This window comes from Rattus norvegicus, chromosome 7 (genome assembly GCF_021556685.1).
Source record: "Rattus norvegicus strain SHRSP/BbbUtx chromosome 7, alternate assembly SHRSP_T2T, whole genome shotgun sequence".
NCBI classification, from domain to species: Eukaryota; Metazoa; Chordata; class Mammalia; order Rodentia; family Muridae; genus Rattus; species Rattus norvegicus.
In genome coordinates, this window is record NC_141540.1 from 123,152,390 (window position 1) to 123,177,753 (window position 25,364).

At 47.6% G+C, this 25,364-nt stretch overlaps 2 protein-coding genes across 4 annotated transcripts in view; both read left to right on the plus strand.

Moving 5' to 3' along the window:
• Positions 1-1,361: 1,361 nt before the first annotated feature.
• Positions 1,362-8,749, plus strand: LOC100362109 (hypothetical protein). The gene is given in 2 exon segments (NM_001409219.1): positions 1,362-1,608; positions 4,294-8,749. Coding segments are annotated over 2 exon segments (4,572 nt in total). The 5' UTR covers positions 1,362-1,398; the 3' UTR covers positions 8,656-8,749.
• Positions 8,750-12,625: 3,876 nt separating this feature from the next.
• Mei1 (meiotic double-stranded break formation protein 1) overlaps positions 12,626-25,364 on the plus strand; it is a 53,404-nt gene continuing 40,665 nt past the window's right edge. The window contains 6 exon segments of one of the 3 annotated variants that reach the window (NM_001130555.1): positions 12,626-12,843; positions 14,395-14,518; positions 15,236-15,286; positions 19,470-19,543; positions 22,042-22,147; positions 23,773-23,976. In NM_001130555.1, the coding sequence (NP_001124027.1) occupies positions 12,685-12,843; positions 14,395-14,518; positions 15,236-15,286; positions 19,470-19,543; positions 22,042-22,147; positions 23,773-23,976 (718 nt within the window). In that variant the 5' untranslated portion in view covers positions 12,626-12,684. 3 annotated transcript variants of the gene reach the window in all.

Genomic DNA, 25,364 nt, shown 5'->3' on the forward strand with positions numbered 1-25,364 from the left:
TAGCAGCGGCTGGTCCCCCGCGGCTCTGTGACCTGCTCTGGTCCCAGGGCAGTTGTCTTCTCGCAGCTCTCTGCTGCTGACTCTGCCCACGATCCCAGCAACCGCCCCGAATGGCTATAGTATCAACTCCCAGCAACCCGTTAAGATCAAAACACCAGATGTTTATAATTTAACAATCAGATTTATACAAAACGCCCGCACAATAAACTCAGAGCCCATTGATAATGATATAAACCGCCCACCTAAATAAGATGAATTGACCTATAAAAACTTATCCCTTAAGAAATATTCATAACTACCTGTGACCATTTAAGACCACGTGGATCTGGGTCGTCCTTCTCTGCCTCCATCTTGGTTCCCCTCTCCCCCTCCCCTCCCCTCCCCTCCCCTCCCCTCCCCTCCCCTCCCCTCCCCTCCCCTCCCCTCCCCTCCCCTTTTCCCTCCCCCCTCCCCTTTTCCCTCCCCCACTCTGCCTTACAAAAAACGTTGTCCCGGCCTTACTTTTTTTTTTTTTTTTTTTCCCCCGGAGCTGGGGACCGAACCCAGGGCCTTGCACTTCCTAGGCAAGCGCTCTACCACTGAGCTAAATCCCCAGCCCCCGGCCTTACTTTTTACTGTCCAATTACGGGTCTCACCTTAACTTGTGCCAGCCCTCATGTGCATATAGACATCAACCTACAGATTTACATAGTGAGTCCCAGACCAGCTAGGGGTAATGAATGCCTGTAATCCCAGCACTCAGGCTGAGACAGGAGGATTTATGTGAGTTCTAGGTCCGCCTGGGCTTTATAAAGAGATCCTGTCTCAAAATCAAGTAACAGAAACAAACGAACAAACATTTTGAATATAATTGTTGCCAGTTAGTTGTCCTGTCCTGATGTAGAACCTTAGAAGCTATTCCTTCTGTCCAAATGCACCCAACCACCCACCAATGGGGCAGGCGTCTACTATCTCCACTGAGCTCCTTTAAACTCAGTCTTCTATCTGGTCTTCCATTTCTCGAGAGGCCAAGAGACCATCCTAACCTATTTACCAGTCATGACTTGGGCAGAGATTTATGGCCCCGAGTCAAGGATGAGACTTCCCTCATTGTCCTGGGAGTAAGTTCGGGCCAAGGTCAGGGCAAGTGGAGCAGGCCTCATTTGTACCCAACCTGCTATCCAGCCATCTGACCACAGCAGAGGCAAAACACAGCAGCTTAGAGCTCCTGGAAGAGGTTTCCTCCAGCAAGGGCCTGCTAGCTAGAGCTGAAAGCGTAGCAGCAGGCAGGCTCCATTGTGAGGTGGCCTCACTGACATAGGCATTATGAAGTAAGGAGTACCCCACCCCAAACTTCCTGAGCCAGCCCATGTTTCCTCCCCACTCCCCAAACACCATCTACCTGACCTAAGCTTTACCATGTTGCTACCACTTCTGGGGGCTTGTGCTGTGGTAGGTCCATTCCAGGGCCCTGAGTGGGAGCCAGTGAGGAGCCTACTGTCTCAGGATCAGAGCTGCAAGGACCCCCGGTGCTGCGGCAATCTGCTTGTCTTCTGCCTCTTTCTGATCTGGCAGATCCAGCAGTATTGGTACCAGCTCTCCAGGACCAGGAAGAGGAACGTCACTAAGGTAAGGGGGCCACTTCCTCAGCATCACGGTTCTCAGCCACTTGCCACATGGACCGTGTTCTCTGTGTATCGGAGGTGAACTAAAGAGCACCATCCAGGCCTGAAACCCAGGGCTGCTCTAGATGACGCATCTCTCCCTCGCTCCTCAACCTTAACCCACTCGTAAGTTTTAGGAGCCCTGCTTGGACACCATCTCTCACATCTGGTGACTTCCAAAAACCTTACTACAGCACCTGGGCTCTGCATCACGGTAACGGCTGTCTGCTTTTGCTTGGTGTAACCTTCCCTTTCCTTTTAAAGAGTATGGGGTTGGTGATTTAGCTCAGTGGTAGAGCGCTTGCCTAGGAAGCGCAAGGCCCTGGGTTCGGTCCCCAGCTCCGAAAAAAAAGAACCAAAAAAAAAAAAAAAAAAAAAAAAAAGAAAGAAAGAAACACTGTCAGGGGCTATCAAGAGAGCTCAGTGGTTAAGACTGATTGCTGCCAAGTCACATGGCTTTTATCCCCTGAACCCACATGGTAGAAAGAGAAATTCCCACAAACTGTCCTCTGACCTCCACACCTATGCCATTGTATACACACGGAGGCTTGTGGAGTGTGTGTATGCGCACACACACACACACACACACACACACAAATTATGTATAGAAAAAGAAGCACAAATAAGGTACAAGCTTATAATCCCAACATTCAGGAAGCAGAGGCAGGGAGATGGTCCCATGTTTGAAGCCATCCTGGTCTACATATCTAGTTCCCAGCCAGTCAGGGCTAGATAACTGTTTCAAAGGATATAAAAGGAAAGTTAAACAATCAGAGCATCAAGTGACGAGTGTGGCTTAAGTCTAGAATGCTTATCTAATATGTAGTAGGCCTTGGCTTTAAACACTAGCAATAAAAACTGGTCATGAGGCTGAGTGTGGGGTGGACCCATTTAATTCCAACACTCAGAAGGCAGGGGCAGGCGGATCTCTGTGCGTTTAAGGACAGCTTAGTTTATATAATGAATTCTAAGACAGCCAGAGCTATATAGAGAGATGCTATTTAAAAAAAAAAAAGAAAGAAAGAAAGAAAAGAAAAAAGAAACCTGGGTATGGTGGCCTATGCCTGTAATCCCAGGACTTAGGACTCAGAGCACTGCTTCAGGAGAAGCACTAGGATGAGACTTTGTCTCAAGCCTTAGGCCTCAGCTGCACACCAGCCAGCCAACCAACCAACCATACAACCAACCAACCATACAACCAACCAGCCAACCAACCAACCATACAATCAACCAACCAACCAACCAACCAAACAAACAAACAAACAAACAAACAAACAAAAACAAAAGAACCACCCCTCAAAAGCCCAGACCAAAACCCAAGTACTAGAAGACTCTGGGTTCAAATTCCAGCAGTGAAAAAAATTCCCCAAAGCCCCAAGATGTACACGCATGGTTGATTTAACAGACACACTCGGACCTATGTGAAATCAGTAGACCTGTGTGAAATCACATGGCAAGAATTCTACACAGAGCTTAAGTCAAACCGCTTGTGAGCCAGGCATATTTTAAGAACCGATTTGCAATTTGCTACATAAAACCATGTAGTGGTTTCTGGGAGTCCACTCTCTACTAAAACTCCTGCCTCAATTCCAAGACCTGATAGGATCTACCCTGTATTTCTCTCAGACCCAGGCTTCACTGTTCTTGTTGCTGGCTCCATTCTGACCATATGGGCACTCCTTCTTCTCCCCCCTCCCCCTCCTCCTCCCCCTCCTCCTCAACTTCCTCTTCCTCCTTCTCCCCTCCTCCTCCTACCCCCTCTTCCCTATCCTTCCCTTTTCCCCTCCTCCCTCTCTTCCCCCTCCCCCTCCTCCCCTTCCCCCCTCCTCCCCTCTTCCCCCTCCTTCCCTTCTTCTTTTCTCTTCTTCCTTGTTCCCCTCTTCCTCTTCTCTGTTTTTTAAGGGTGGGAGTAGAGCCCAGGGCCGCCTCACAAGCTAGACATCATGTCACACATTGAACCACATCAAGCTCTCACCTGGGCTTCCTTGCTGTTCCCGTGGACATGGTCTCGGCTGTGCTGTTCTTAGGGCGTTCATACTTAATGTCTCCTCTGCCTATTTTACTCCTGTCACCTGGCCTGCACCTCACTTCATTCAGTTTCCAGACAGGTCACCTCCTCCACCCTTCCTTGACTCTACTGTCTAGTGGAGTTAACGCTAGCTCTTCATTGGGATTTATTTCCATCAAATGCTTTTTGGTGTCCTTTAAGGATTTTGTTTTATTTAAGATAGGGTTTCATGTAGCCCAGGCTAGCCTCTAACTTGCTATGTAGCCAAGGATGACCTTGAACTCCTGAGCCTCCTTTGTCTACAGAGATTATTGAAATGGATTGTTTCCATACTGGGCAAACACTCCATGAATTAAGCTACATCCTTAGCCCAGTTGGTATACATTTGGTTATTATCTTCTGTCTACAGCATAGCTCCCAGCAAGGACTTTACCTTGTTCATATTGATACCCAGCACGCAGAACAGTTCCTGGCTCAGAGCAACTCCTCAGTATTTCTGGAGGGAATGATTTTTTTTTCTTAGCATAGGCACCTCCACCCGCCCGTGCTAAGGGAGAGTGGGACCTTTGGTCCTATCTGTAGGAAATGCAGGAGATAAATCGTGTGCAGAACTCTGCTTTTCAGCTCTTACTTACTTCACAGGTGCCACCACAGAGACGGACAGTGTTGTCTCCCACCCAGGACCCTTTCTTTGAGGTGATTCCCCAATTCTTCACTCACGGAAAAACCAGGGGCCTGGATGTTCACATCCAGCAGTGGATACAGAGGCCGAGATGGGGATACCAGAGGCGTGTCAGACAACAGTGGGACACCCAGTACCTGCTGTCTCCACAGAAGCCATGTGAAGACCTGCCTTGGGATGTCCACACCTCCACTGAGCCCATCTTTTGTTCCTCTTCCTTTTCAAACACTTGTCTCCTCCCTCAGGGCAGTTCTTGGGAAGCGTGGCCATTACCCTGGTATCCCAGGAATAGCGAGGCCCACCCTTCCTTGACTGTTTGCCAAAGAGTGGAACGGCTGCTGGCTCCTTCTCAGAAGCTGGTGCCAGTAGAGCCTGTTAGCCTGAGGTACACCTCCACAACTTTAGCCTTCTCTCTTCCAAACGTCCCCCCAGCTCAGAGCCCAGACTTCTGCCTCAGGGAGCTTCTGCCTGATCCTCTTAACCAACAATTGGAAGTGCCCATGAAGGCGTGCTTGGAGAGCCCACTGGGTCCCTTAGTACCACGGGGTAAAACCCAGACTGCAGGCAGAGAGTACAGGGAAGTTGCTCTGCAGTATCTAAACAGGAGAGAGAACAGAAGGGATGGCGCTCAGGAAGTGCGAGCATCTGGAGTCTTCCGCCCAATAGACTCTGGAGTGGAGGAAGATGGAGAGGTGAAAGGGCTGAGGTACAGAAACCAGAGGCAAGAAAGAAGGGAAACTGATGGAGAGGTCTCAGTGCCAGGGTGGGACGGGCAAGACCAGGTGAGGACTGCAGATAGAGAACAAACTGAGAAAGTAGGGAGGAAAACTCAGAGGGAGCCTGGCGATAAGAAACCTCCTTCCCAGGTTCATATGGGAGAGAACCAAGAACAGTTCAGATGTACAACTGACACAGCAACTCAGACACCACAGTGGGGCGGCCGCTCTGTGGATGCTGTGGAGACTCCAGCACTGGGGAAGAGGAATGAGGAAGGAGCCAGCGGGAAGGAAGAGGCAGAGGTCAAGGTCCAAGGATTGGAAACTCAGGGCTGGGCTGGAAGTAGGGCTGCTGAGAATTCCCAAACGCTAGAGTGGAGGACACAAGACCAGATTGGAGGCAATACAGGGACAGAAACTGAGGCAGAGGAAGGAAGAAACAAGGACCAGATTGGAAATGAGGATGGTGGGGAAATCCAGACATCTGGAAGGGAGGCTCTGGGAGAATTCAGACAGCAGGACAAAGAAGAGACCCAGGCCCCGGGGTGGGAGAAACAGGGATGCATTAGAACTGAGGACGAGGTCCAGACTCCAGCTGGGGAGCGTGGAGGACAGAGCAGAAGGGAGAACGACGGGAAGACCCAAGCATCTAAGGGAGAGAACCAGAATCTGTCAAGACAGGAAGTTGAATTGGGGATGAGGAAGCTTAGGGAGGTAAGAGAAGAGGACTGGGTAGTGATCCAGGCCCCATGGTGGGGCAGTCAGAGGCTCATGCTGATGGCAGTAGACAAAGGACTCACGATACCATGCTGGGGACACCAGAGTCTGGTGGGAGGAGAACGTGCTGTAGACATCCTGTCACTGGAAAGTGACCGACGAGAAGGTGGAGATGCCGATGCAGCAAATCTGGTGACACCCAAGGCCGAGGAGCAGGCTCAATCCAGTGGACCTGACTTGCAGACTTACACAGTGCAGAGCAAGGATGAGGAAAATACTGAAGAGGAAAACGGAACAGACACTCTGGCACGAGGGATGAGAAACCTGAGAGGGGTTAACGGCACCGATGAAGCGCAGACCCAGAAACTTGGGGAAGAAAATCAGGGTCAGTTAGGGAGTGAACGCCATAAAATGATTCATGGACCAAAACGGAAGAATCAGAAGCAAGTTGGAGGCCACGAGCATATCAATAACCAGACATCTGAGGCAGAGAACTGGGAGGAGCTAACAAGTAAGAAAGGTGATACGACCCATGCATTAGGATTCGAGGAAGCTGAGGAGGTTGATGGTGAGGAAGGCACAGAAGTTTCAATAGAAGGGATGAGAATCGTGAGTGGAGCTGAAGGGGAGGAAGGTACAGAGACCAAGGCAGCCATGGAAGAAAGCCAGAGCCGGTTAGTTGATGCGGATACAAACACCCATTCATCAGAGTTAAAGAACCAGAAGGAGGTGGGCAGTGAGGATGGTACAGAGGCTCAGGCCCCAGAGAAGAGAAAAGAACCTGGAGATGATAATATAAAGGCCCAGAGACCTGAGAGCAAGAACCAGGGACAGCCGGCTGACGCTAGAGGGAGCTGTTCTGCAAGACGGAGGAGCTGGGAACAGGCCAAAGGAGAGAACACTTCAGAAAATGGGGCACTGGAGAAGAAAAACTGGAGAGAGGCTGAAAGAGAGAATGGTAGAAAGATGCAGGGACCCGCGAGAAAGGATCAGAGGCGGTTAGGTGAAGTTGATGGTAAGATCTACAGGTTAGAGTGGAGGAACCAGAAGAATTTTAGAGATGGGAATGATGTAGAAATTAAAAAACAAGGGAAGAGAAACCTGAGAGGCTTCGCAGGAGAGGATGGCTCAGAGACCCAAAGCTCTGTGCGAGACGATCAGAGACAGTCTGGGTGTGAAACCAATGAAAAGATTCAGACACGGGGGCAAAGAACCCAGAGCAAGCGCAGAGACACTGCTACAGAAATCCAGGATGTTGGGGTCCCGAGAAATTGCAGAGCTGGGGATTCTAAACTGCCTCATCCATCCAGGAGAGGAGACCGGGTCAGCAGGAAGGATGCTGTCAGGGCCAGTCCCCCAAATGGCTCTTCTGGGAGAGTGGGGTTCACAAGCCGGAAGTGCAGCTTGGCTCAGCCGGCCTCTCTCACTTCCGGATATGGAACCCCCAGACACAAGCAACCAGTGGCTGGAAATGGTGTAGACTCTGCTCCTTGTTCTGAAGGACATCTAAGTAGCCAGGGCACAGCTCCTGCCTGGAAGCACAGACGTAAGGTCAGTGAAAGGACCCAGAGGGTCAAACCTGGATCTCAAAGACAAGAAAAGGACAAAAGGATGGATCCAGAAAAGGCTTCCAGCTCGACCTGCCAGCACCCGTATCCACAGTCTCCAGCATCCTCTGTCTTTCCCTCTCTCCTATGTCCCCAAGTCTCCCAAGCTGCCCCAGCTCTAGCATGCCTACCAGTTGCACTCACCACCCCTCACAAATGGCCAGTCCTCAAGAAGAGCAAACAACTGCTCCTGGAATCCCTCATGAAGAGGAGGATTGCACATCTGAGATGGGGCCTCCCTCGACGAATCCTGGAGTCTTACTTGCTTTTTCACTTCTTAGAATCTTGCTCATTGCCGCGGGCTGGAGCGAGGCTGCCTGGATTACGCCCAGACCAGGAACGCCAAAGGCAGCAGGAACGACATTGTGCGTCCCAGGCATCCCTGTTAGGCCTTGGGTCTCCAGCCAGCTCTCGAAGCCGTCCAGTTCTTGAAAAAAAAAGCTCTAAACTTTGTACCCAAGTCCAGACTCTTGAGAAGCGTAGACCAACCGAATCAGAGCCAATGGGCAGTTCCATTCCACCTAAGAAACCCAGGAGAATAAGGCCACCAGGGGGAGCAAGAGAACCACAGATCCAGGAAGCGGCCACTAAGGCCAAAGTCCCTGCTCCCAGGAATCTCAGGCCCACAGTAGAGTCTAGGAGCTGGCATAACCCAGGAGCAGTCCCAGAGCTTTCCATTGAGAACAGCAGAAGCAGAAGAATGGCTAGGCCTGGAGCCTCCCATGTGGAAGAGAAAGCGACAGCCTCATCCTGTCCAGGAGGATACAACCTCCGGAAAAAGGAATGCATACCAAGGGAAGCCTCTGAGCTCCCCACTGTCAAGTGTCAACCCCCCACATGCGGAAGAAGTGGAAGCGCGGGGCCTGCAGAGGACCGAAAACGAGCCAGTTCTCCACATACCTCCAGCTTCAAAGGGAGCATCCACTCTGCTGCAACCAGACTGAGCATGACCATCTGGAACAAGACGCCGTGGTCTACACAGCTGGCTAAGCCCCAGCACTCAACCCCCTTTCTCACCCCGAGGAATCCTACCCAACCTAGCAATGTGGGGGCTCCATATAGAGAGGAGGCCAGCAGCAGATTCCTCACAGCTTTGGAGAAGGACCTGGAACCACCAGGACATTCTTGTACAGGAATAACTGTTCCTAAGATGGAGAGCTACCAGGAACAGGAGGCACCTGAGAAGTCGAAGGGGGCACCACAAAACCCAGCCGTCTCTCAAAAGTTTGGTTTTATGAGGCACTTGAGATATTTTCTCAGACAGTATGGCCTTAAAAAGTAGCCCGCAGGCCCAAAGTCCTTAGGACATGTCAGAGAAGGCTCAATGAGAGTGACCTGCATAATCTCAGAGCCTCTAATAAAATTGGTTATTTGGATCCTTTGGTACGTTGTCTGACTGTTCTCTTTTGGGATTTGGGGTTCTCTGAGGACAGCAAAGACACCACTTTTTTTTTGTTTGTTTGTTTGTTTTTTCTTTTTTTTTCCCGGAGCTGAGGACCGAACCCAGGGCCTTGTGCTTGCTAGGCAAGCGCTCTACCACTGAGCCAAATCCCCAACCCCAAAGACACCACTTCTATACTGTAGTTTTGAAGGTTAGCAGAATGTAGGGCAATCCAGTGTCGTCTACTCCCAACCCCCACCTTCTCAGCCCTTTCCCCCAGGCTCCCAGGTCTCATGATGAATTACATTGGGTTTTTTTTTTTTTTTTCTCTTCATGACGTTGACTTACCCCATTCCCAAACTAATTCTGAATGAACCAGGATATCCAGCCCCAGATGTCTGGAGGGTGGGTAGTGCTCTTCTTGTCACAGTTTATTGCTGTGAACAGAGACCATGACCAAGGCAAGTCTTAAAAAGGACAACATTTAATTGGGGCTGGCTTACAGGTTCAGAGGTTCAGTCCAGTATCATCAAGGCAGGAGCATGGCAGCATCCAGGCAGCTGTGGTGCGGGAGGAGCTGAGTTCTACATCTTCATCTGAAAGCTGCTACCAGAATACTGACTTCCAGGCAGCTAGGATGAGGGTCTCAAAGCCCACATCCACAGTGACACACCTACTCCAACAGGGCCACACCTAACTCCAGCACACCTTCTAATAGTGTCACTCCCTGGGCCAAGCATATACAAACCATAACATACAATGTTATCCAGACTCATTAATACAAAGAAGGGACATTTATAAAGGCTGAGAAACCATCAAGCAAGAGGAAACAAAGATTGTAAGGCCAGAAATTGAGAAGGACCAGAGAAAAAGGTGTTTTCTGGATCTGACAGGATACTATACTCATAAACTCACAGCAGCTGTGATTGCCTCTACAAGACCTGTGCAAGATCAAGCCGATCTACATCCCAGCATGGCATGGGAAGGCATTCACGCACCCCTCCATTCCTGAGGGCTATGGGTACTTGATGGTTTCTGTGGGAGGGAAGAGTCAGTTCCTGAGAGGTAGCTCCTGAGAGGTCAGGCACTTTCTAGTGGATGGCCCCAGACCAAGGGGTATACGGGCAGAATCAACTGGAATCAAGGAGTTATTTAAAAACGAAACATCACAGAGCCAGGAATGGTGATGCATGTCTTTAATCTCAGCCCTGGAGACCCAGAAGCAAGCAGATCTTTGTGAGTTTGAGGCCAGCTTAGTCTCTATCAGGCAGTGCATATAGTTCTGGGTCACTTAATGCCTCTTCTGACCTCTGTGGACTCCTATATGCACGTGGTAGGAAAGTAGAATAAGATAGAAAGGACCAATCCTCAGGGACTTGGTGATTTAGTTAAAGCCCTGTCTGCACTGCCTGTTAGCCAAGCAAGACTTCACTTGCTCCCTGGGACAAAATGACCTGTAGGAATAGCTGAAACAGTGGTTGGTTGTCCTTAACTTGCTGACCTCTCACAAACACTTGTGTAAAATCTCTCTTGGGATCCAGCACAGAAGCCTTTCAGGAGCTGACCTGGCTTCGGTCCACCGGTGACATCTCTTTTCCACTCTCGTTGGTGTCAGAGTGCTAATTCTCCAAACATTCCCACAACAGTTTTCCTACGTAGGTTTGGGGGAACACACAGATAGACAAATTGTTTTAAAAGACACTACGAAATTCTCAGAATTACTAAAATATTTTAAAAATAGATGTATGTAGTGGTGGAACACACCTTTAACTCTAGAACTCAGGACGGGGAGGCAGGCAGATCTCTGAGTGCCAGGCCAGCCTGACTACATAATGAGGCCCTGTCCTTAAAAAGTGGGGAAGGCGGGGGTGTTCAATCTTGGAGTTTCACTGCCCGTGAACAAACTTCATGGAAAAACCAGTCTACATTGCCTCAGTTCTATAATATTGCCCACCACAATTATTTGCTGTGTTAGCTCACTATGGGGCATTCCTGAGCTAATTAAGTGTGAATCTTCAGAGAAAATCTTATGATGCTTTCCCTTGTGCGTGCTAAGTGAGGGCTGTACCGCTGAGCTATCTTTAACCTCTACTAGCTTGATTCATTATATAGCCATACGTCTTGATTAAAGATCACTTGGGAAATCCAGCAATTAGTAATTTCAGCATTTGGGAGGCGGAGGCCTGAGGCTCAGGAATTCAAGGTCATTCTCAAGTGCACTGAGTCCTCTACCTGTGGGGCAAAAGGACAGTGCCACCGGACAGAAGAACGGGTAAGGTTGAGTGAGTCCAAACCCTACAAACCTTGGAATTGAGGACCAGAGGAATGGGGCTACTACTACCTGCTCTGGAACAAGTAACCATGACTCCCCACTGAGGACCATGGCAACAGTCACTTAGCATAAAAACCCGAGTTCTCCAGGAGGTATCTAGATAAGTCCTGAGCGTTCAGCCAACGAGCTTTCACTTCCTAGACATTCCTTCCTGAAATTAGGTATTTAATCCCTGGTTCACCTTGGATAAGGTGTATGTGTTCACATCCATTGTTAAATAAAGCAGTTTGAACAAGTAAGAACCATCTCGTCATCAAGGACTGCTGTGAGGAGGAGGTCTTCTCTTTTCCAGCTCCTCTGAATGCTCTCTGAACTCACTTGGAACCAAACCAAGTTCTGCCTCCGGCCCTGGGCTCAGCCTTCCTGTTTCTGCCTGGCATGCCCTAAGGGAAGTGTGGGTAAGGGACCTCCATTCCCAACAGTATACCAGTGGTGCCTGAGTACACTGGAGACTGAGAACCACAGCAATCATCCTAGATCCTGAGAGGACCTCCATTAAAGACTGCTGTTTGCACCCACCGAGCAGACTTGCTGGCTGTGCTCCAAGGCATCCGGGCGGGAAGCCAGGGTGCAGCCCAGTTTATCTCATAAAAACAAGCAAACAAACAACAACAACAAAAAAAAAAACCTCCCATTAATCATGTCACCCAGCTAAGTTTTTTTTTTGTTTGTTTGTTTTTTGTTTTTTGTTTTTTGGAGCTGGGGACCGAACCCAGGGCCTTGTGCTTGCTAGGCAAGTGCTCTACCACTGAGCTAAATCCCCAACCCCACCCAGCTAAGTTTTAATATACGTTCTGTTTGTTTTTTTTTTCCACCGTTGCCGACAGATTGTTCCTCTAACAATGTATCTTTCTACCTCTACCACAGCATTCACACTGTGGTAAGCATGTAAAACAGTTTCCAGTGATCTCTACCTTCTGGTGTTCGTGCCTTATGTAACCTCCCCTCCTCAAGTGATTTGGCACTATTGACGTCCAACAATTGGGGTATGGTGGAAATGATGGATCGTCCTGTGCCATTCTTGGGAGAAGCAGGAATTTAAAGTCATCCCCAGCCTCATATCATGTTCGAGACCAGCCTGAACTACATCAGAACTTAACTCAAGACAAACAGATGGGAGATGGCTCAGCGGTTAAGAGTGTTTGTTGTTGGTTTCGGTTCCCAGCACCCGAATGGTGATTCTAGGCCTCCCCAACTCTAGCTCCAGGGGATCTGACTCCCTCTTCTGACCTCTGCAGACACCAGGCACTCAAATGGTGTCCATGCATACACACAGGTTAACACCCATATATAAAAAAATCAGTCAAAAAAGAGCAAATAATAGCAATTTTTTCCTTCCTTTACCAAATCTGCACTTACTTTATAAATGCATCGAGTACAAATTCCTGATGAGGTCTACGCACAGTCCTTTTGGGTTTAGTTGCACACAATCCACAATCCTAGCCTACAACACTGGCCTTTGCAGTGGCTGCTCGCCCGCTGGCTGCAGCGTCGAGGCTCCACGTGTGCTCCGCGCTCCCTTCCAACTGCGCTTGCGCAAAAGCGGCGCGGGAAAACTTGCGCTACAGAGCTGAAGCGAGGAGGTGGCAGTGGGGCAGATGAAGGCTGCTGACCATTCTGCGTTCGGGAGAGATGAAGAAGCCGTGCTGCTCCTGGAGAGGACTCATCACCGGCACGATCCGCGCTGGTTGCTGCCGGTGTCCCCTCACGTCTGCCTGGCCTGCGCATTGGAGCTGCTGCCGGAGCCCGGCGTGTCGGTGCGACCTAAACCCTCCCTCCCCACAAGAACCTGGCGCGGCCATTTCCCTCACCCTCCTCAGCAAGCCAGCTCCTTTGAACCAGGCACACCTTTCCTGAAACCAAACCCAAACCTGACCCGCTTTCCCAAGGCTCGCCCTTCTCCCAGCTGCAGCGGCCATTGCTGCCCCCTACTCTTTAGTTTCTCCTGCGGCCCTCTGCCCTAACCTCTTCGCCCTACCCTTCAGCGGGCTCTGCCCGTCGCCTACTTAGTCTCTAGTGAGCCTGTTCCTAGGTGCATTGAGTCTAGAGGAGCCCCAGGGCACCTCCAGGGCTCAGGGTCCCACATTCCCTTCTCTGTTCCCTACCCCCCACCAGCCTCTCTGTTTGCTCTCCTCTGGGAATTGAGCCCCAGCCCGGCTTCTCCACCCACTCCCTTTTAGCCCTAGCGGAAAAAAAATGGGGGAGAGGCTGTTTTTGATTTTTGTGATGTCAGGGATGACAGGCAGAGAGGTTCCTGGCACGCAGAAGTGGGGTGCATGGGAAGTCGTTCTTGATAGATCTCTCTACATTCGCTTTAGCAGAGTTGCTTGTTGGGGACCTCACTAGATGCCCCAGAGTAGTCTTGGCTTCACAGAGATCCACCTGCCTCTGCCATCCAAATGCTGGAATTAGAGGCTCACATTACCATGCCCCTTTCTTTCTTTCTTTCTTTTTTTTTAAGATTTATTTATTTATTATATATAAGTACACTGTAGCTGTCTTCAGATACACCAGAAGAGGGCATCAGATCTCTTTACAGATGGTTGTAAGCCACCATGTGGTTGCTGGGAATTGAACTCATGACCTCTAGAAGAGCAATTGGGTGCTCTTAACCGCTGAGCCATCTCTCCAGCCCACCCCTTTCTTTTTTTGATTTGAGTTTGTCTTGAACATTTTTGCAGGAACTATACTGGAAACTGACCAGTGTGAGGGTCTTTGCTTACATTGAATGGAAGGATGTGTTTCTCTGCCTATGGCTGAGGCTCATAAGAGTTCCCAATATCATATCCCCAGACGGTGGGAGTGGAAGGAGCAATGACCTTAGTTGATGCCTGTTTAGAGACCTTGGAAAAGCCTCTGAGCCTCTGTTTTTCTCATCCACAAAAATGGGGGTCATATCTGGTTTTGAAGCTTTACCAGCTTCTTGGGCTGGTGTGTTGGTGGCACACACTTAGGACTTAGAGGAAGAGTGATTAATTCAAAGCCAGCCTCAGCTACACAGTGAGTTTGAGGCCAGTCTGGACTCCATGAGACAAAAAAGAATGTCCTTCCTCCAAAGGGATTGGCGAAGAGGAGTGATTTGTAAGTGAAGTGCTACAAACGTAAGATAGAAACATCAGCTTCTGCACAAATGTATGAATTTCCTAGTGTAAATGGTGTCCACCCTTCCTGTAGGAAGGACAGCTCCCTCACAGTTTAAGTGACCGCTGAGTTGTGGTCATATTTGGGAATCACAGTTGTTTGGGTTTAGAGTGACCCTCCCTGCCTTGGTTATTATTGAATATTTATTTCTCTTCATTCACCCGGAGCTGGTGCGCAAGAAGCACGTGCTGTTCTGCTTCCAAGATGCCCTGGTGAGGCACACCTCCTTGGTCACCCAGCTGGTAGCTCAGGACCCCAGAGTCTGCATCCATTTTGTACGCGTGCTTTTCGGTGAGATTCGAGGGGGAGACTGGCGTGAATTGTGCGTGCAAAGCATAGGTTTTAACCTGGGAGGGCTTAGATGACATAGACATCTTGGATCACCGTGGTAGTTTACTAGCAAGTTGTTTTTTGTTATAAGCATAGCAATATGGACGCCCCCTAAGCTACACGAATCATTTTATGGTAACGGTCCTTATTAGATCTAAGAGGCTAGTGAAGTGGAAAGATAGATAACAGGAAGTGGGCGGATCCTCTTGTGCAGTTGAGTTTCGGCTCCGGATGAGAGGCCTGGAATGGAGTTGGCTCATCTTGGTTATAATCTGATCAAGCCATTTTTCTTCTCCTTCCTTAGTTTCTTCATGTATAAAGTGAGGTGGTTCCTTCTTTTGATTATGGTGTACAGGGTGGCCCTCGTCCTTGTAGGGAGGCCGGATAGCGTGCATTGAGTGCCGTCCCAATGTTGAGGCTCTCCAATGGGAGATCGGATGGCCTCGGAAGAAAACGAAGACTGCCAAAATATCTTCTTTTTAACCTTAGACGTGTCACAGGCTCCAGAGCAGTCTGTCAGCCGTGAACTCCGATTGTCGTCATTTAGAAGTTAGATTGGACATTGAGAGCTCCGGGTGTTGTTGAGAGTAGATTGTTTAAAACTGCTGGGTTTAGAATATTTGCCTTTGTAAAACTGTGTGTGTTAATTACACTTTTCTTGCCTCCCTCTGCTCCAAGGACTGTTAAGCAGTGTGGAAGACGGGAGTGTGGCAGACCTCTGTATTGAAGGTAACATGTTCCTGCTGAGGCTGTGTGTACCACTCAAACTGGGAACGATTAGCCTGAACTGTAGCCCTGGCTCCAGAGGCTTTAGTGAAATTGCCCACTTAGAAACATAGGAGGGAAGTCAGTGAGTTCATAACTAGTTCTGTTCCTTCTCGGGCATCACCTTTTTGCTAAGTTCTGCGTTAAGCATTGGGGGTATGGAGATGGCTAGGATGTGGCCCATGCCTTCTAAGAGTTTACAATCTGCAGAGGAGATTGGCTGGTAAATAAGTGGGGGTCATTGTGTGCTGTTACAGAGGAGCAGATGATGTGCTGGGCACCGTGGTGGTGGTGGTACGTGCCATGAATCCCAGCATTCTGTGGTAGAGGCAGGAGGATGTCTGAGGGTTTGAAGCCAGCCTCGTCTACATATTGAGTTCCAGGACAGCCAGGAATACAGAGAGAGAGACCCTGTCTTAAAAAAAAAAAAGAAAGAAAGAAAGAAAGAAAGAAAGAAAGAAAGAATGAATTATGGCTGGAGAGATGGCTCAGCGGTTAAGAGCACTGACTGCTCTTCCAGAGGACCTGAGTTCAATCCCCAGCAACCACAAGGTGGCTCACAACCATCTGTAATGGGAACTGATGCCCTCTTCTGGTGTGTCTGGAGACAGCTACAGTGCAGTCATATACATAAAGTAAATAAATAAATCCTTTCCTTCCTTTTTAATTCTTCCTTCCTCCTTCTTTCCTTCCTTTTTAATTTTTTCTTCCTTTTTTATTTTTCCTCTCTTCCTTTTTTATTTTTCCTTCTTTTTTAATTTGCCATCAAACTTTTTTTTTAAAGATTTATTTATTTATTGTATATAAGTACACTGTAGCTGTCTTCGGACACAGCAGAAGAGGGCATCGGATCCCATTACAGATGGTTGTGAGCCACCACGTGCTTGCTGAGATTTGGACTCAGGACTTTTGGAAGAGCAATCAATGCTCTTAACCACTGAGCCATCTCTCCAGCCCCAAACTGTTAGTTTTTGAGTCATGTATGGTAGTTCACGGCCATAATCTCAGCACTTGGGAGGTGGAGGCGGAAGTATCAGCAATTCAAGGCCATCTTTGGCTACCTACCAAGTTTGAAGCCAACAAACAAAGAAACTGGGCTGGAGAGATGGCTCAGGGATTAAGTGCACATGCTGCCCATGCAGAGAGCCTGGGTTCAGTTCCAGCACCTACGTGGTGACTCACAACCATCTGTAATTCCAGTTCCAGGGAATCCAGCGGCCTCTTCTGACTTCTGCAGGCACCAGGCATGCATGTGGTACACAGTATAGCCATGTAATCAGTCTCTCTAGTTTTAAAACTTTGTGTGTACATGTATGTGTCACACGCTTCCAGGAGCTGGGGTTGTAGATGATCGTGAGTTCCCCAGTGTTGGTGGTACTAGCCAATCTCTGGTTCTCTGGAAGAGTGGTAAGAGCTCTTAATTGCTTAGCCATCTCTCTAGTCCCTCATTTACGCATTTGTTTGTTTGTTTATTTATTTGGTTTTTGAGACAGGGTCTCTCCACATAGCTGTGGCTGGCCTTGACTCATAGAGACCCTCCTGCTCTTGGTGTGTTAGGCATTCAGTCCTAACAGTAATTAGCTCAGCCTTCAGGAGGAGAAGCCCATGATCAGCACACTTCCGTCACAGCTGTGAATGTGTTTATTAAATGAACCCCAGGTGGTTCAGGGAAGAGGAGGATGGATACCCACAAATGCCATTCTGTCCCCTTGAGTGTTCAGAACCTCCTTTGTAGCAGACGCTCCTTGGGAAGCAGTCACATGAAACACGCATCTTGTGCCTATTCTGAAAGGTCCTCCCACCCCCATTGCTTGATCGTTGGCTCATGTACTTTCCAAAGTTCATGAACATTCCATAAATGAACATGATTGCTGAACGTCCCATAAATCAACATGATTGGGGTCTATTTCTGATCATGTCTGTCCAGGCACATGTCGACACATCTGGATAAATATGTGTTACTTGAAATTCTGACTTCTGGAGGAAGTTCCTTTTTAATTCTTCCCTCCTCCTTTCTTCCTCCTCCTTTCCTTCCTTTTTAATTCTTCCTCCTTCTTTCCTTCCTTTTTAATTTTTCTTCCTTTTTTATTTTTCCTCTCTTCCTTTTTTATTTTTCCTTCCTTTTTAATTCTTCCTTTCTTTTTTTATTCTTTCTTCCTTCCTCTTTTTTTCCTTTTGAAACAAGGTCTTGTGAAGCCCTCAAAGGTCTTGAACTCTTATAGCTGAGGAGGACTTTGAGCTTCTGATCCCACCTCATGCTGGGATTCTAGGGAGTGTCACCACACCCAGTTTTATGGGATCCTGAAAACTGAACCTTGGATTTCATGTACAAGCATTTTACCAAGCGAGCCACATTCCCAGCCTTACTGGGGGGGGGGGGGGGGATATTTACTCATAGCCTCCCTGACTGTGACTCACTTCTAGCTGGTGCCAGTGTAATGGCCAGAACTGTTAGCAGAGCACCAGGAATGTCTCGGGAGGCATTAAAGGGAGGTTAAATGATGCATGGAGAGGGCTCATGCTTTTCCCCAGCTCCTGTTTGCTTCCTGCTGCTTTCTGGCCTTAGGGAAGATGATTTAGACTGCTTCTTTATTCTGACAGTGATAAAGCATTCCAGAAATGGCTGTAAGTCTATACTGTGGCTTTTCTAACCAGTCTATACTTCTCAAAAGTGATAGCAGGAACATCTCAGTAATTGTACAGCAAAATAGATTTGAAGCTGAGAGATATTATGTTAATAATTAGCACAGGAACTCAACTTATAATTATCTTAAGATAATTATGATTATGATAGAAATAATTATATAGATAATATATGACATAATTATAATAATTAGAAATAGTATGTATAATAGATAACATATGGTATATTGGATATAATAATATATAAGAATATATAAATACTTGTAATAAAATAAATGTAATAAAAATAATTATATTTTCTCAAATATAAAGGAGCAAACTCTGAGGAAGGGAAAAAGCAGGTAATAAAAAGTAGTTTCCAACCCTGGCTTCATAGTAGCTTTACTGAGAGAACTCCAGCAATGTACTCACATTTTATATTAAGAAAAATGTTTTGGGGTGGCAATGAAATGGCTCAGAGAATAAGGACAGGTGCTATCAAAGTCTAATACCCTGAGCTCAATTCCTAGGACTCATAATGGAGGAAGAGAACTGACTCTCAAAGGTTGACCTACATGCACTCGCGCGCGCGCACACACACACACACACACACACACACACAAATATAAAATGCAAAAATATATAAATAAGTACATACATATACATGTATAAGAAAATGCAAATAAAATATATTTAGACATACCTATATATGCCTACATTTGTTCATGTTTAAGAACATGAACATGTTGGGGGCCAGTTGTGGTGATACACGCCTCTAATCTCAGAATATGGGGAGGTGGAGGCTGGTGGACCAAGGGTTCAAGATCAAACTCGGCTACATAATGGTTCAAGGCCAGCCTGGACTACATCAGACCTTGTCTCAAAGTAGACAATAAATAAATAAAAATGAAAGATACTCAGGCTTAGACACTCTTATTTAATTGGTTTAGAATGGGACTTGGAATATTAACCTCCTCCTCCTCTTCCTCCTTCTTTTTCTTTTTTTAATATTTTATTTATTTGTATATATGAGTACATTGTAGCTGTCTTCAGATGGTTATGAGCCACCATGTGGTTGCTGGGAACTGAACTCAGGACCTCTGGAAGAGCAGTCAGTGCTCTTAACTGCTGAGCCACCTCTCCAGCCCCCTCCTTTTTCTTCTTCCTCCTCCTCCTCCTCCTCCTCTTCTTCTTCCTCCTCTTCCTCCTCCTCCTCCTCTTCCTCCTCTTCTTCCTCCTCCCCCTCCTCCCCCTCCTCCCCCTCTTCCCCTCCTCCCCCTCCTCCTCCTCGGAGTTGAATCCAGGACATCACGGGTGATGAGCAGCCTCTCCTCCATACTGCGCCTCACACAGCCTGAGATGGGAGCTGCTAATACAAAGCGGTGAAGATGGGCGTGTGCACTTTAATGTGGGAGAGAGGAGCGCTGATACTATTTGCAATGCCTGTGGTTTGAGTACAGGGGCTATGATGCCGTTATGGCTGTGCGGTTGTCTTCTGGGTTGTAACGCTGTTGTGCCTCTCCAGTCCTTATCCAGCTCACTACTCAGCCCAATATGGAGCAGACCATCCAGTGCCTACTGAATGAGTGTCACAGAGAGGTGAGCGTATAGCTGTGGGGTCCTGAGACCCCTCAGACTCCCCAGACTCTGTCAGAGCTAAGTTAGTCCTCTGAGTAGATGGAAAATTAAACTCTAGAGGTTTGCTTAAGGTCCCACAGTTGGCGGAACCAGAGTATAGGCCCGAGGCTCTAGCACACTGTACAACATACAACTTCCACTTTCGGAGACCCAAGTTCGGCTTCTATGCTCAAAGCCTTCTCTTCCCCGTCCAGCCATCCCACGGCCCATTCTAGGAGACTCTCAGACACAGCACGTATTTCTTTGATGAATTTATCAAGGAAACAGATTCTGTGTCTGCATTTGGTATTTCCGCCTGGTTTTGAGTTGTGTGCATGACTTGGTATCAGTGTCTGAAGTCAATCTCACACCGTGTGCATAACATGCTTTCTTTATCATGTTAAAAGCCAGTTAAACCGTATCTTTTGTGCTATGCCTAAGACTGAGGAGTGATAGCAGAACCACGTTTTGTTTTGGAGACAGGATTTCACGGTGTAGCCTTGACTGGCCTGGAAATCATGGAGATCTGCCTGCCTCGGCCTCCTGAATGTGGGATCACAGGTGCATACATACCACCGTGCCCAGCTTAGGACCACGTCTTATTTTATTATATTTATAAAGGAAGACAAATGTCCACCTTGATCTAACCAAGAGCAATGTTTAATTATATATTATATTTAAATTATCATATAATTATTGTGTGTGATGAATGGATTAAATTTTAGATTATATATATTCATCACGATGATGTCACTAACCTTTATTGATCACCTTCTCTATATTATATGCTGTGAGGTGATCTGCATGCAATGCCCTTTTCTTTCTTTTTCTTCTTTTTGAGGAGACCCTAGTCTCCATACATAGCCCAGGCATTGAGCATTTGATTCTCCTGCCTCAACTTTTCTTTTTTCTTTTTTTTTTTCTTTTTTTTTTTCTTTTTTTTTTCAGAGCTGGGGACCAAATCCAGGGCCTTGTGCTCGCTAGGCAAGCACTCTACCACTGAGCTAAATCCCCAACCCCTCAACTTTTCAAGTACTGGCATTATATGCAGTTTATAGGAAACATCTTTTTAAATTAAAATTAAAATTTTATTTTATGCATATGAGTTTTCTTGTCTGCATGTATGTCTGTGCACCGCGTGTGCGCCTGGTGCCGTCGGAGGCCAGAGGGCAGTGTTGGATCCCTGGAGCTGGAGTAATAGATGGTCGTGAGCTGCCATGTCGTTGCTGAGAAACAAACGTGGGGCTTTTGGAAGAGCAGCCAGTGCTCATAACCAACGAACCACCTCTCCAGCCCCTCTCCCCTGTTTTTGAGACAGGATTTTATTAGTGGGCCAGGCTGGCCTTGAACTCAGAGATCCCACACACCTGTCTCCTGAGGGCTGGGATTAAAGGCTTGCAGTGCCAAGCCTGGCTGAGGTGCAATCCCTCATCCAGCCTTGTCAACAAACGCAAGAGAGCGGTGTCCTTATTTCCCACTGGAAGAGTCTAATGCCGGAGAGAAGGTCACTCTTCCTGCAAACCACAGAGAGTGTGACAGTAAGAACTGAGCATGGTGGTGCAGCCTATAGTTCCTAGCCTCAGCTATGTAGAGAATTTAGGCTAGCCTGGGCAAGATGAGATCTCAAAAAACCCAAACAATGAAAAGATTCACATCTATCACAGGATCAGCAAAATTATGTTTATTCAAGCCATGTGACATTCATCCACCAGTTCAGCGGCAGAGGGAGGCTTGTGTTCAGTCCCCAGTCCTACACCCACAAAGAGTTAGTTGAATGCACAGTAGTGGTAGCTAAAAAAAGTACGTAAATTCATTTAGAACCTGTTTTATCTTTATGAGGTTTCATCCTCCAGTGTCTGGTTCTAAGGAAGACAAAACGCTCTGTGTGTGTGTGTGTGGGTGTGGGTGTGGGTGTGGGTGTGGGTGTGGGTGTGGGTGTTTGTGTATGAGCGTAGATTGAACACGGGATCTCAAACATGCTAGGCAAGTGCTCAACCACCAAGCTACACCCCAATCAAAATATGCTCATATTGGGCTGGAGAGATGGCTCAGTGGTTAAGAGCCCCGACTGCTCTTCCTGAGGTCCTGAGTTCAAATCCCAGCAACCACATGGTGGCTCACAACCATCTGTAACGGGATCTGATGCCCTCTTCTGGTGTGTCTGAAGACAGCCACAGTGTACTTAGATATAATAAATAAAAAAAAATATGCTCATATTAACACAGTGTGACAGCCATGTACTAAGCTAGGAACTTAGCTAGAGGACTTAGAGAAGAATCTGGCTTGGTCGCCCCACCCCCCACCCTCCCCCTCCCCCTTCACCCCCCTCCTACAGTTCTCAGGTGAATGGAGAGACAGAGACTTGTCGAAAGCTGCTTGTGGAGGACAGATATGCATAACATGCTAACTGGGTAGGGCAGGATCAGCACCGGAGAGAGCTCAGCTGTGATTCTGACTAGGCACCTGTTCACTTTCTGTAGCTGTGTAACCTGCCCTCCATGGGTGGCAGCCTGGCCACCACGACTCTTCTTGGCAAGCTGGTGAATGCCATTCCTGATTTGGCAGAAGATCTTGTCATGGAGTACGGTGAGCTTCCTGTGGAGAGGGTGGCTCCTACCCTTTTCTGCTTTGGTCACATTGCCACTTGGGCGCCCCAGTCGCTGTGTATGCACACTTGGGAAGGTACTATGTCCTTTATCTATTCTTCAAAACATTTTTTTTATCCGAAGAATGTGCTGCTCCATACTGGTCAGTTTGAAAAGTGTCCTGACTGTGGGCTTGGGCCTCTTGATGTTGTTTTGTTTTTTGAGACAAGGTCTCACTATATCACCCAGCCTGGTCTCGAACTCAGTTTTCCTTCAGTACACTGAGTCCTGGAATCAGAGGTGTACACTACAATGTTCATTCTGCACTCACCTTTAATAGGCTTACCTCGACCTCCCTTTTGGATGGAAGGATAAATGGATTAAGTCGGGGACACAGCACTTTTGCATTTTGTTTATGTAATTTAGTGTGTGTGAGGTGTGTGTGTGTGTGTGTGTGTGTGTGTGTGTACAAGCCACAGAGACTTTGTGGAGTCCAGAGAACAACTCTTGGGAGCCATTTTCTCCTGCCACCTTGTGGAATCCAGAGACCAAACTCAGGTAGTTAGGTTTTCAAGCAAACCTCTCTCCCCGCTGAGTGATCTCGAAGACCTTGAAGCACTTAAAAAAAAAACAAAAAACAGTGAAATGTAAATATATACTTCCCAGAGGATTGACCTTTAAATTTTTTGTTTGCTTTTGAGACAGGGATTCTCTTTGTAGCCCTGACTGACCTGGAACTCGCTCTGTAGTCCATGCTGGCCTCACTCTAAGAGATTCACCTGCCTCTGCCTTCCACATTCTGGGATTAAAGGTGTGCGCCACCGCCTGCCTATCCTTAAAGTTTTGACTTTCTCTTTTGAACTCTAGGAAACATTTCTTGTAGGTGATTTGGGAAATCGCCACTATCTCACTGAGATGACAGTTTGGATTTTTATTTTTCTAAAAGAAGTGTATCTATCTGTTTATGTGCATGCCTGCATGAGTGTACAGGTGCTCACAAAGGTCTGCAGGGAGCATCGTATCCCCTGGAGCTGGGGTTATAAAGTGGTCGTGAGCACCGTGATAAGGGTGCTGGGACCTGAACCCTGGTCCTCTGCAAGAGAAGTAGGTGCTCGTTACCACTGAGCCATTCCCCTAGCTCCGAGTTTGGAGTTTAATATGGTAACTGCTGTAAGACTTCTTTTTTTTTTTTTTTTTTTTTTTTTGTTCTTTTTTTCGGAGCTGGGGACCGAACCCAGGGCTTTGCGCTTCCTAGGTAAGCGCTCTACCACTGAGCTAAATCCCCAGCCCCAAGACTTCTTATTTGTTGCTAGAGAGATGGTTTAATGGTTAAGAGGACTGACGTTCAGTTCCGGACCCATAACTGCCTGTTGCTCTCTATCTGGTACCCTCTTCTGTCCTCCCTTGGGCCCCTGCCCCCTGCACTCACACACACACACACACACATCCACGGACACATTAAAACATTAAAAATAAAACTTAACTCCGGGGGCCAGAGGCAGGTGGGTCTCTGAGTTTGAGAGAAACCCTGTCTCAGAAAAAAAAAAAAAAAAAAAAAAAAAAAGACCAAAACCAATCAACCAACCAACCAAACAGTAACAGACTTCTTGGTTGCTTTCTGGTCAGGCAACTTGATGGAGCATCTGTTGAGGGGCTTGGTTTACCCCAATGAGGGGGTGCAGGCTTCCATCTGTTACCTCTACGGGAAGCTCTACTCCTCGCCCACGGCTGCTGAGATGCTTTCCGGCCATTTCCGGGAGAAGCTGTGTGCCCTCTTCCTTTCCACTCTGGACAACGCCCAGACAAGGGACCTACAGATCAACTGCTTGGGTAAGAGTGTGCTAGAGAGTAAAGGGAGGAGCGTCTGAGGTGGAGAGCTTATGATTCTGGCTGCTGCAGATGGGAGGGCCGAAGGCAAGCTTGGGAGATAAGGCACATGGAGTGTGAGAAAGATGCCTAGGTTTGGAGTGCCATTTTAAGTGGCTGCCCCTGGGAGGAAAAGATGGAGGGACTGGAAATCTTTTTGCTTCGGGTCTTTGCTGCCTGAACTTGCTGCCAGAGTGAACTGTTATATGCTACACAGTTTTCTCCTACAGAGTCACTTCTCTAGTCAGAAAATCTGTGACCTCTTCTGGCCTCCAGGGGAAAGTCTGGATTCCCTGCTTGTTATATAGGCTTCTTCTCCCTCCTCCTCCTCCTTAGGAGACTGTATGTATGTATGTATGTATGTAGGTATGTATGTATGTATGTATGTATGTATGATGTATATATAACTCTAGCTATATCTATGTCTGTCTGTCTGTCTGTCTATCTATCTATCTATCTATCTATCTATCTATCTATCTATCTATCTATCTATCTATCTATCTACCCTCCTTATATGTAACCTAGGCTTGCCTTCAGCCCTGTCCTACAGACCTGTGCCACCATGACTTGCTGTTGAAGGATTGTAAGAGCCTCAGCTTAGCCTTCCGCCGTCTTGTTCTGCTCCTTACATGAATGCTCACGCCCAGGTGGATGCTTCTGAGTAGTGAGCTGTGTTTTATTGTATTTGTCAGTACCTGTGATTGTGCTGTGCCCCAGCTCCAGTTGTCACTTTTCAGACAGTATGGACCGACACTGTGATAGGTGACCGAGTGTGGGCTGGTTTCCGAGCAGGAGCCCATGGTGACCACAGTTTCTTTTCACCATCTAGGTCAATGGTTCCCAACTGTTTTAACATTGTGACCCTTTAATACAGTTCGTCATGTTGTGCTGACTCTTGACCATCAAATTATTTCACTGATACTTCATAACTAATTACGACACTGCTGTGAATCAAGATATAAATAGAGGCTATGCCGGATATCTGATATCTGACCCCTGTGAAAGGGTTGTTTGACCCCCAAAGGGGTCACGACTCACAGGTTGAGAACTGCTAGTCTGTGCAAGAGCTCTCGTAGGTACAGTCTACCCACTCAGGGAGTGCTAATTCTGAGTCAGGCTGTGTGCTGGACTCTTGGGTCACCAACTCCTATCCTGTAGGAACTCATAGGCCACATGGAGGACAGACACAGCCAGCTAGAGTACAATGTGGTGCTCTGACATAGAGATGCAGGAGGGATGAGAGAGACTTCCTAAAGGAAAGGATGCTTAGACTGAGGCCTGGGGTGTGTGTGTGTGTGTGTGTGTGTGTGTGTGTGTGTGTGTGTGTATGTGTGTTGGAGGGAGGAGGAGGG